Source organism: Bison bison, unplaced genomic scaffold (genome assembly GCF_000754665.1).
Source record: "Bison bison bison isolate TAMUID 2011002044 unplaced genomic scaffold, Bison_UMD1.0 scf7180017864326, whole genome shotgun sequence".
In the NCBI taxonomy this organism is placed as follows: domain Eukaryota; kingdom Metazoa; phylum Chordata; class Mammalia; order Artiodactyla; family Bovidae; genus Bison; species Bison bison.
The window spans coordinates 5,368,894-5,380,091 of NW_011494898.1; the positions used below are offsets into that span (position 1 = coordinate 5,368,894).

Sequence of the window (11,198 nt, forward strand, 5' to 3'; positions counted from 1 at the left end):
ACCTCAGAGTGATAAGTCATGAATGTTGATACTAGATCAATTTTCTTCACTTTTTTTTTAATTTCCAGTTTCCATTTTGTACTTCTAATAGTATCCCCCATATATATATGAATTATATCTACATGTGGATCACCATCCCTGTGTACCCTTCAGTCTGCAGTCAGAGTTCATGGCACTCGGCACTACTTTTTTCTTTCATTTAGTAATTTTGACCAGTTGCAAGGGTTTACAAAGTCGTACTTTACTGACAGGTACCCCGTTTGAATCCTTGAGATAGTATAGCCTGAACATTTCTCTGTGATTTCGAGCTCTGTAAAATTAATCTGTACCCAACTTTACTGATTCTATATATGAAGCACTGAATACAGTTACGTATTCCAAATGAGGTAAATCTTCCTGATATGAGTCCCTGAGATGCCCTTCAGGCTGTCACTAGAGAGGAAGGTCCAGCAGGGGGTTAGACAGTGCTGGAGCTCATCATGGTACGGATGCTTTGTCCTGATACTGCCAGCAGTCACTGAAACTCAGGAGAAAAGGAGACACTATCTTGGGCTTGAGAGATTCTGAGCTTTAAGACAAGTGGGAGAGAGTGAGTAATAGCCAAGGAGACCAAGATGAAGCTAGGAAAAAAGCTCTCACAGAGGCATGTCCTGTGACTTCTCCAAATAGATCTCTGAGTTCTTTACCAAACCAGAACTGATAGCTACTCATTTCACAGCAGGGTAGACCCTCAACTGTGAGTAACTCAAGTGTGTGTTGTGACATACATGCTATTATCCTCCCCTCCCTCATCCCTGCAGGCATAACTAATCGATTGTAGCATGCTTTCCCACTGAGGCCTAGGATCATAGGCATGCAGCTCTTTTGGCTGCCACTGCATCCAAGTGGGCCTATTGCTGCTGCTGCTAAGTCACCTCAGTCGTGTCCGACTCTGCATGACCCCATAGACGGCAGCCCATCAGGCTGCCCCGTCCCTGGGATTCTCCAGGCAAGAACACTGGAGTGGGTTGCCATTTCCTTCTCCAATGCATGAAAGTGAAAAGTGAAAGTGAAGTCTCTCAGTCGTGCCCAACTCTTAGCGACCCCATGGACTGCAGCCTACCAGGCTCCTCCGTCCATGGGATACCTATTAGATGAACCCTATTTCCATCTTCATTCTAGAATTGGGTATACTGTTTCTTTTTTTCACCTAGTGTGGGTACAAACCAGAAGGTATTATATACCTTAAAAATTATGAAAAATCCTGACACAAAACCATTATTTTTGTAGAGGGAAGAACCAGCTGTGCAGTTCAACTCAGGAACTCTTGCCCTGAACAGGAAGGCCAAAAACAACCCAGATCCTACCATTTATCCAGTGCTTGACTGGAATGACATCAAATTTCAAGATGTGATTGGGGAGGGTAATTTTGGCCAGGTTCTTAAGGCTCGCATCAAGAAGGATGGGTTACGGATGGACGCTGCCATCAAGAGGATGAAAGGTCAGTGCATGCCCCCATCAAGTCAGCATTTTACTAGGGTGGGGGGACAGTTTGACTTCCTGTTGAATCTTTCCTCTAAGGTCTCATATTCTTTTAAACAAAACATTGGCATGATGTTAGATGGAGCTGTCCTGTGCAGCTGAAGGTGATATTTCCTTTGAGGGTCAGGATGTAAACTTGAAGGCATGAGCTGTTTAGACGCCACTGTCTGGATTCACTGGGATGTGAGAACACAGACTCTCTGCCACACCCTGCTGACTTTCAAGAAGCGTTACTGTTTCTCTTAATGCAGTGGTTCTCAGCATTGATCACGCATCCAAATCGCCTGGGAGACTTGTTAAAAAACAGACTCTTCAGCTCCACCCTATGGTTTCTGATTAAGCAAATCTGGCCCAGGGCCAGAGGGCTTGCTTTTCTAATTAGTTCCCATGGGATGCTGAGTCTCAGAATTTGGAGACCACGCTTGGCAAATCACTATCTTCGTGCATTATCTACATCAGCTTTCCTGGAAATAGTTAGAAATGCATCTACTTGAGTTTTTCCTCCTTGCGGTTCTAATCTATTCAAATTTCTGGGGGTGATGCAGGGAAAAATTGGGGTCCCTAAACTTGCTCAGGGGCTCTTCTATACACTCAGGCTTAGAAACCATTGATCTATAGTCACAAAACTAGATCTTTTCCAGTTGTGTTCAAGACTGCTTAGGGCGCCCTCATTGAATAAGATCTTCCGAGAAAGCAGATTGACGTGTCCCCTGGCAGTACTAGCTGTCTTCTGTTGCGTGTGAAATGGCAGTTTACAGATGACTTGATTCTGAAGCTGCACTGTTGTTTTTACAGCACACAGGCTTGGCAAGTGATGTATTAGAGCCGGCAATGTAATTGCCGCTTTTATTGGGCAGCTCCATAATAAGGACTTGCTAAGGCTGCTGATGGGTTTTCCTTCTTCTTGACTGCAACATTAAGCCTAAGATGACAATTAACCCTAAATCTTATTAAGCCATCACTGCTTTCTGCATTGCTAGAAAACACATGTCAGGAAATGAACAAAACAAAATAAACACAGTATTATTTATGCTCAGAGACAGTAATGTTTCAAAACACACACACAGACACACACCCAGACAAACCCTACTAGAATCCAGAAATTCCTTTTCCTTTTCCAACTTTAGTCACAGGAGTTTTAGGAAGCAGTAAAAACGGTGAGAGGAGAGGGTGTAGAACTTTGTAGCATCAGTTTTTATGCTGATTGGGATCTGACCTGAGGTGATTGTCCATCTCATGTCCATGTAAAGAGGTAGAATAACTTAACAGCGCACCAGGGCAGAAAGTTTTGCAGGAAAAGTCATGTATGCTAAGAGGGCACTTACTGATGTGAACCAACAACCTATTACAAGGAGCTTTGCTTCTAAAATGTTCCTGAGGCATTGACCCTTAGGCTCCTGTGGTATAAACAGGGTACTAGACTTGGAATTGTTACTTGTCAGCCTCATGGGTCCCCTTAGCCCATATGAAACCTTCCCATAATTTTCAAGCATGGTCAGGCATGCACATGGCTACCAGCTCTCTATCACTCTTTCCCCCAATGTTATTTCTTCAAAAAGCAATCATAGCATACTGTCACCAACTCACGGCTGACCAACCAGTTGCACATCAGCCAAAGAGTTTTCTCTTCAGCCTGACTGGTGATTCTGCCTCTGATCAAAGTGCTTATGGAGAGACAGAATGACAGGAACAGAAAGAAACGCAACTGTTTCCTGACTACGAAGCAACTTCTTTAAAAGTGTCATTGAAATTTAAATTTTTTCAGCAAGTCTGGCTTATGTGGGCTTCCCCGGTGACTCAGTTGGTAAAGAATCCACCTGAAATGCAGGAGACCTAGGTTTGATCCCTTCATCAGCAAGATCCCCTGGAGAAGGAAATGGCAACCCACTCCAGTATTCTTGCCTGGAAAATCCCATGGACACAGAAGCCTGGTGGGTTATAGTCCATGGCGTTGCAAAGAGTTGAACACAACTGAGCACAGTATTCTATTCTGGTTTATGTAAAAAGCAAAGTAAAATTATTATAATAAAGTAAGATGTGTTCACTACTGGCAATGTTTCACTAAAATTTTGGTGTTATTCCTTGGCGTATTTGTCTCTGGAAAGCCAGGGTCTGAGAATGGACACAGCTCCATCTCAACCAGACCATTTCTCTGGATATCTGAGGGCTTCAGCAGTGGTTCTCAAACAGAGGTGATTTGGTTTCTAGGGGGGACACTTGGTGATCTGGGTACATTTTTGGTTGGGCTCCTGGTAACTAGTGGGTCAGGTCAGGGGGGCAGCTAAACATCCTCCTTGCCACAGGACAGCCCCCAACCACAAGAAGCATTGGCCCAAAATGTGGACAGCCAAGCCCCTGTGATAGAGCCACCTCTTTGATTTCGCTAACGTTTTCCAGACCCAATGACAGCTGAGTGTACTTGAAGGTGATGGGGATCAGGGGGTACAGTTGTTTCTGATGAGGCATCACAGAAAGGGGTCACGACTCTTGACTTTCTTCCCAGAATACGCTTCCAAAGATGACCACAGGGACTTTGCTGGGGAACTGGAGGTTCTTTGTAAACTTGGACACCACCCAAACATCATCAATCTCTTGGGAGCGTGTGAACATCGTGGTAAGATGCTCTTTTCCTGTTTCTCCTGCCAGATTTTTTTAAAATAAGAAAGAAAATCAGGCACATTCCATATTGAAGTTAGGAAAGATAAGTCATCTAAGATTGCTACCTACTTTTTAAGTTGCAATTTCAGTCTGAATGTCTGGCCCCATGAATAGACTGTGCTGAGATGTGGAATGTTTTTGAAGGTGGGTCCCAAGGGTGAGTCTTTTGGCTTCTGATACAGTTCAATTAGTAATGCCCAAAGATACCCACAGCTCCTACATGCTCCCATCTTTGCTAATCCAGAGGTTTTCTCAGTCACTACTAGGTGGATGGAGGCTGCACTCTGTACCAGGAAAAGTGAAGTATGTTGGTTCTTCTTAGTTGACTTTTCATTCTCCCTCCAAACCCAAGTAACCAATACTCCAAATGTTAAATCTGTGAATGCCAATCATCTACTGTAATGGGAAAGGACTGGTGATACTTAGGTTAAACAAATAATAATAAGCCTATATCTAATAGTACTTTGTTTTTATCCAAAACAATTCCCTGTACAATTACATTGAAGCTTTCTTTACAACTATCCTATGTCACACATACCCTTAAGTTCAAATTATATTATTAATTCAAATGTTTATTGAGTATTTCCTATTGTAATGTGTGGACTTAGCTGTGAATGAGTAGGTAATAAGAAACCTATGGATTTACCTCTGCATGCTACCTGGGTTTGCAGCTCTAAATCCATGCTTACTCTTAATTTCTCATGGAAAAATTTACTCCAACGCAAAAGCTCCACATGGTAATTATTTGCAAACTTTACAACCTCTTGTTGACTTTGCAGCACAAATACCAACAATGGAAAAGAGACTACTTCCTTTTCCTCAATTTATTAAACTAAAAATACTGGTACTTCAAACAATATATCATTCTGTGATCCAATAAGGGTGTAATTCTAAAAGCCAGATAATGTCTCTTAGGTTAAATAATGAAGTAATGACACTTATTTTTGAGCAATTTCCTGAGAACAGTAATCAGCATGGGACAGCAGTAAATGAATGTTTAAAAAAAAAAAAACTTAGAGTGACAGAATATGTCTTTTAAAAGTTTCCTCTATTGTCACATAGTTGGTTGATTGTTCAGTAAAGTGAGAAAATACCTTCATACCAGAATTGAGGTATATCTTTCCTTATAGTACAGCAGGATTCAGTGCTAGAAGCTTGCTTTTTTTTTTCTTTTTTGAGAATCCTCACTTTCTTAGGATATCTTTGAAGTTTAAATTCATTTGACATAAAAAGTATATACCAAATAATTCACTTTTAAAAAATAGTAAAAGAGAGCACTATACTTTCATTGGCTCCAAAGATGAATAATTGTTATCAAAGCAGATTTCATCTCATTCAAAAAAGAAAAGGGAGGAAACTATTTAGAATAAAACTAAGACAATGAACCATACTTTCCTCTAGGAAAAATTTTATTTTTTTCCTAAAAGGTCGACATTTCTGGTTTCTGTAAGCAAAATTGCAATCCCTGACACTAGATTTTGCTGACCAGTGATGCACTCAACAATCTAATGACTTAGTCTGGATTTTAGGAAGGAGCAGAAGTCAGGAGAGAGAGAAAGTTTCCTAGTCTGGGTCCTTCTGCTTTGGGTATTTAATCATTTGTTTGTTTTAAAAAAAATAACCCCAGGAGAAGCTGGATTCATACTGGAATAACATGTCTGGCTCATATTAGGTTCTCAGTCAATACAGAATAAAAACTAAAAGGTGCTGTGGACTAGCTCTCCTCGGTCATCTGGAGCAGATGCTTTGGTTTCATTCTACCCGTGTTCCCCAGTGGGTGAAGCGCTCAGGGAGCCTGCTGTTCGGTAGGAGTGGAGAGGGGAAGCCCGAGTGCAGGCATGGCCCCCTTTTGCAGGAATGATGTCACTTGTTCTCCTCCTGTCCCCAGCATTACCCATATCGGTACCACTAGATGTGTTATTTTAAGATAAAATGGAATTTTATAAGCAGTCCCCGAGGACCAAAGCACATCTCAGAAATCTCACCGGGGTTTAGGGCTACTGATAGACTGATGCTTCCTCCCTTGCCCCACAGGCTACCTGTACCTGGCCATTGAGTACGCCCCCCATGGCAACCTCCTGGACTTCCTGCGAAAGAGCCGAGTGCTAGAGACGGACCCCGCGTTTGCCATCGCCAACAGCACTGCCTCCACACTGTCCTCCCAGCAGCTTCTCCATTTTGCAGCAGATGTGGCCCGGGGTATGGACTACCTGAGCCAAAAACAGGTTTGTTCTGGGAACCTTGCTTTGAGCATCTTTCTTCCAAAATTTTCTCTGGTATCAGTTTAGATTTTTTTTTTCCCAGTTCACCTCTCTTCCTTAATTCCTTCTCAAACTCTCCCTAATTTTATTCTGTTTGTTAATATTCTATCTCTTTATATAGAAGTTCATGTTCCATGCTAATGGTGTCTTTATCTAGTGAATCTCATCATATGTATTTGGATGAGGTGCTTTCACTAGTATTAGCTTCAAGTAACTCCATATAACACACAAAGCAGAGGCCTTTCATGGTCATTGGAATATTGCATGATCTGGTGCTTCCTCCTGAAATGCTCCTCCAAAGACCTGTGGGTCGTTTGGCAGAATCCACTCACTGAGCATTTAGAAGAGGAACTAAAGGAAACTGGATTCTGGTAGCTTTTTAAAAACACTTTTTCATACTGTCCTCTAGATTTCCCAAAGCTCCTGCTCTTTGTGCAAACAAAATGAAGTGAAAAAGCAAATATGATGCTGAAAATATATGACTTGTTTTTTTTTTTAATTTCAGTTTATTCACAGGGACCTAGCTGCCAGGAACATTTTAGTTGGTGAAAACTACGTAGCCAAGATAGCCGACTTTGGATTATCCCGAGGTCAAGAAGTATATGTGAAAAAGACGATGGTAAGTTCAGATGTTGATGAGACCCTTTCAGGGGCACCCTTCCCTGTCCTTAGGTTGCTTCTCTTAGAATTCCATCCTTCTGTGCTGCTGGAGGCCCCTGACCATTTCTTCCATTTCATAAGGCCTCAGCCCAGCAAATGTCCATTCTCAGTTTTGATACCTAAAATGTCTGGAGGGTCTGTATTTACCAGTGAAGAAGGCTCTGTCACACGTGGTGAAGTTGTTGAACATGCAAGCCTCGTGCTGGAGGGGCTGGGGTCCGTATCCAGCACAGACCCCCAAGTCTGGTCTCGTTCAGCATCTTCTGGGGAGCTCCCACAGTCCCCTTTTACACAGCAAATATAGGATGAGGGGAAAAAGACGTTTAACCTACTTTCTAAAACATTCAGGAAGTGAATCAACGAGGTTTCCTAAGTCACAAGGATGCTCTAGAAAGAAACTCATGAGTTGTAAATGCTCGTATAAGAGTTCCCTCTTTTCTGAATGTTCTCTGCTCATTCGTCAGTTCAGTCACTCAGTCATGTCCGACTCTTTGCAACCCCATGGATGGAAGCACACCAGGCCTCCCTGTCTGTCACCAACTCCTTGAGTTGGTGATGCCATCCAACCATCTCATCCTCTGTCATCCCCTTCTCCTCCTGCATTCAATCTTTCCCAGCATCAGGGTCTTTTCAAATGAGTCAGTTCTTCGCAGCAGGTGGCCAAAATATTGGAGTTTCAGCTTCAGCATCAGTCCTTCCAATGAATATTCAGGACTGATTCCTTTAGGATGAACTGGTTGTATCTCCTTGCAGTCCAAGGGACCCTCAAAAGTCTTCTCCAACACCACAGTTCAAAAGCATCAGTTCTTCAGTGCTCAGCTTTCTTTATAGTCCAACTCTCATATCCATACATGACCACAGGAAAAGCCATAGCTTGCTCATTCATCAAGCCCCCATCAAATACACTTTCACCTAATGATATCTAGCCTCCCAAGTAGCCAAATTTTACCTTCAAATAAAAGATCCCAGGGGAGCCTCACAGTGTTAGCAGAGAGAAGCTGGACTTGTTATGCTCTTGTTGCCCACCTGGAATCATAAAGCCCTGGAAATGCCACATCCCTGGACATTAGCTGGGCTTTCAACATGCCACCACCCTCTGCTTTCCCTGCAGTTGGGCAGTGCAGGGTGTTGGGGCTGACGCACCCTATAGTCTTTGCACGTGTTGAGTAGGTCTCTCTGATGGCATGGCTCTCCCAGCACTACTTGGGCTCAGCTTTCTTGGGATGACTCCAGTTCTTGTAACATATAGAGAGAGTCTTTTTACTTTTGTAGATATCAAATTGCCTCCTAGCAAGGCTCAAGCTTCTGTATTTATCCTCAAGACTAGGTTTCCTTTCTTTTAAATATACTTATTTAATTACTGACAAGATAACACAGAAACAATATTCAAGAATGGTTTCAAGAGGAAATGATCCACAGTTCACAACCTTGACACAATTTATTTTTACTCTTTTCCTTCCACAAGCATACAGTCTTTTCCATAGTTATGATCACAGTGAACTTAATCGTTTTGGAACTTTCCACTCCCTTTTTTGATGAGGGTTTGAAGTGGGCGTCCTTTGGTTCTTAGAGAGTACCATGCCCCTTGTCCTTGATACTTACTGACATCAGCACCTCAGGAAGTCTCCTGTGACTCCCTGAAGGTTGGCTGCCAGGCAACAGTTTTTTCCCTAAACTTTTCAGATTCGCCCCTCTCAAAGCAGACCTTTCTCTGGAAAGTGGCTGGGCTGGTCTTACAGAAGCAGGACCCACCACTCATCCATCTGCTCCAGCTCTCCCCATTCCTCCTGGGCCACATGGGACCCTCTTATTTCCACTACAGAATCTCTCGCCTTCCTTCACTCTGGGGTTGGGATGCCGTGAAGAGGGAGTGCCACACGCATGCTAAGTCACTTTAAGTATTAGTATTAGTCGCTCAGTCGTGTCCGACTTTTTGCGACCCCATGGACTATAGTCCAGCAGGCTCCTCTGTCCATGGGATTCTCTAGGCAAAAATAGGAGTGGGTTGCCATTTCCTCCTCCAGGGGACCTTCCCAACTGCACATAGAGACTTCATTAATGTGCATTAGAGGATACCCCAGGTTAACTGTCATAGAAAACTATCTCTTGAGCCTTTAAATTCTATACCAATTCTACACCTCCAGTTGGCCAACTGTTTGTTTCTTTAGCCGTGTCTAACTCTTTGTGACCCTATGGATTGTGGCCCGCCAGGCTCCTCTGTCCATGGGGTTTTCCAGGCAAGAATACTGGAGTGAGTTGCCATTTCCTACTCCAGGGGATATTCCTAACCCAAGGATTGAACCTGTGTCTCTTATGGCTCCTGCATTGGCAGGTGGGTTTGTTACTACTAGTGCCTCCTGGGAAGCCCTGTGGTGATGAGAAGAGGTTAACACAGTTTAGCTCCATAATCCTACCCATTTAATTTGGTTACTTGCCTCAGTACCCCAAGGCTAAGGTTGGTTTGCTTGACATTTCATAAAGGTCAGGGATTTCTGTATCTTATGGGGTTAGGGGAAATGCTTAGAGGGGCGGAGCACTGGTTAGGGCTCTAGTGTATCTCCCAGTGGAAGGGAAAAGCGTTCAGTAGCAGCATGGCGTCTGGGGAGGAAAAGGACTTGGTGAAGGTAGGGGAAGGAAAGAGAAGGGATTGGAGAGAAGCAAGCTCCCAGCAAGAAGGGTGCAACGTAGCACATTACCAACAGAGGGCAGAGTGGCTACTCTCTGGCTTACTACGGAAGTCAGAGATTGTCGATTCCTAGATTGTCTGGGAAACTTTTAAAAAGACAGATGCCAAGTCCTACCACTTAGATATTTTGATTCAGTTATTGTAGAGAGAGCATCCTGCATTAGTTTTTTACTTCTCCCAGGGCGATTCTAGTACTGGAAGTGTTGCAAAATAATGTACTTAAGTGATTTGGGGTTTTACTACCATTGATTAATCTATTGATCCCCTCAGCGTGGATTTATTTATTACTACAATGTTTCAGCTTGTTCTGGGCTTGGGGATAATATTAAGACACAGTGTTCTCCCTCAAAGAGCTCAGAGACACATAACAATCAACTGTAATGGTGGAGAAGGCTGAGAAGGAGGAAAGTGCAGGTCCCTCGGGAGCTCAGAGGAAGCACAGTGAAGCTTTCCAGTAACTGTGACACAGATACTGGAGACGTGAGGATGAAGTGCAGGACCTGGTGGATGCAGTGTATATATAAGAACCGAGAGGCAGAGGAAAGCACCAAACTTTGGGGAATTAAGAAAGTCAGTTATGAAAAAAAGAAAGTCAATATGACTAGGGGGTGATGCAAAAAAGAGGAAGAGTTAAAACTCAAGGCTGGAGGAGGAAGTGGGGATAAGGTCTTGAAAGCTTTGGATGCCAGCTTTTGGAGATTCAGCTAAGGACTGGGGATGTTGTAACAAGAGTGATAGTACAGAATTTTAAGAACAGGAACCACATGTTTGGGTTCGCCATTTAGAGTGAGTGTGGTGCAGAGAACAGGTCATTAGGGAGTGGAATCAGAGGCGGGGAAATGAGCGGAGAGGTGGTTGTCAGCAGGCAGGTGGAGATGGTGGTGGCCTGAACCGAGGTGACAGCAGCAGGGACGGACAGATGTGGACAGATCAGAGCGGTCACACAAAGAATGGAAAGGCGTGCATGGAAATGAACAACTAGGAGATACGGGGTCAGAGGCCAGCAAGCAGGAGTACATGAGAGCAGGGGCCAAACAGGAAATGCAGACAGCTCTTCCCATCCCCCAGTGTGAAGGAGAAGAGAGTGAGAGGTGGCAGGTGGAGGCGAGGACATAGAAGGGAGCAGATGTTGAAGAGAACACAGCATGTAGACGTGAGGAACGTCCCTGGTCTGCATTGGTAGAAGTCATCACCACATAGCTGACTCACATGCACTCTCTGCCCTTTGGCCTGAAGTGCTCTTTCCTCCCCCATCCACCTGGTGGTAACTACACATCTTCTAGAACTGAACTCGTGTGTCTCCTCCCCTGGAAACCCTTCCAGCCTCTCCTCCAGGCATTTGGTCTCCTCCCACCACCTCAGGCTTTCCCACATTATAGCCTAATCCTCAGTTCCTATGCCCATCTCTCTTT

General features: G+C 43.8%; 1 protein-coding gene across 2 annotated transcripts in view; it reads left to right on the forward strand.

Moving 5' to 3' along the window:
- The window catches only part of TEK (TEK tyrosine kinase, endothelial), a 103,366-nt gene that overhangs the window by 84,827 nt on the left and 7,341 nt on the right, over nucleotides 1-11,198 (forward strand). For both annotated transcript variants that reach the window (XM_010853334.1, XM_010853335.1), the window contains exons 15-18: nucleotides 1,270-1,480; nucleotides 4,025-4,135; nucleotides 6,214-6,404; nucleotides 6,946-7,059. In XM_010853334.1, coding sequence (XP_010851636.1) covers nucleotides 1,270-1,480; nucleotides 4,025-4,135; nucleotides 6,214-6,404; nucleotides 6,946-7,059 — 627 coding nt within the window. The remainder of the gene's footprint in view (nucleotides 1-1,269; nucleotides 1,481-4,024; nucleotides 4,136-6,213; nucleotides 6,405-6,945; nucleotides 7,060-11,198) is intronic.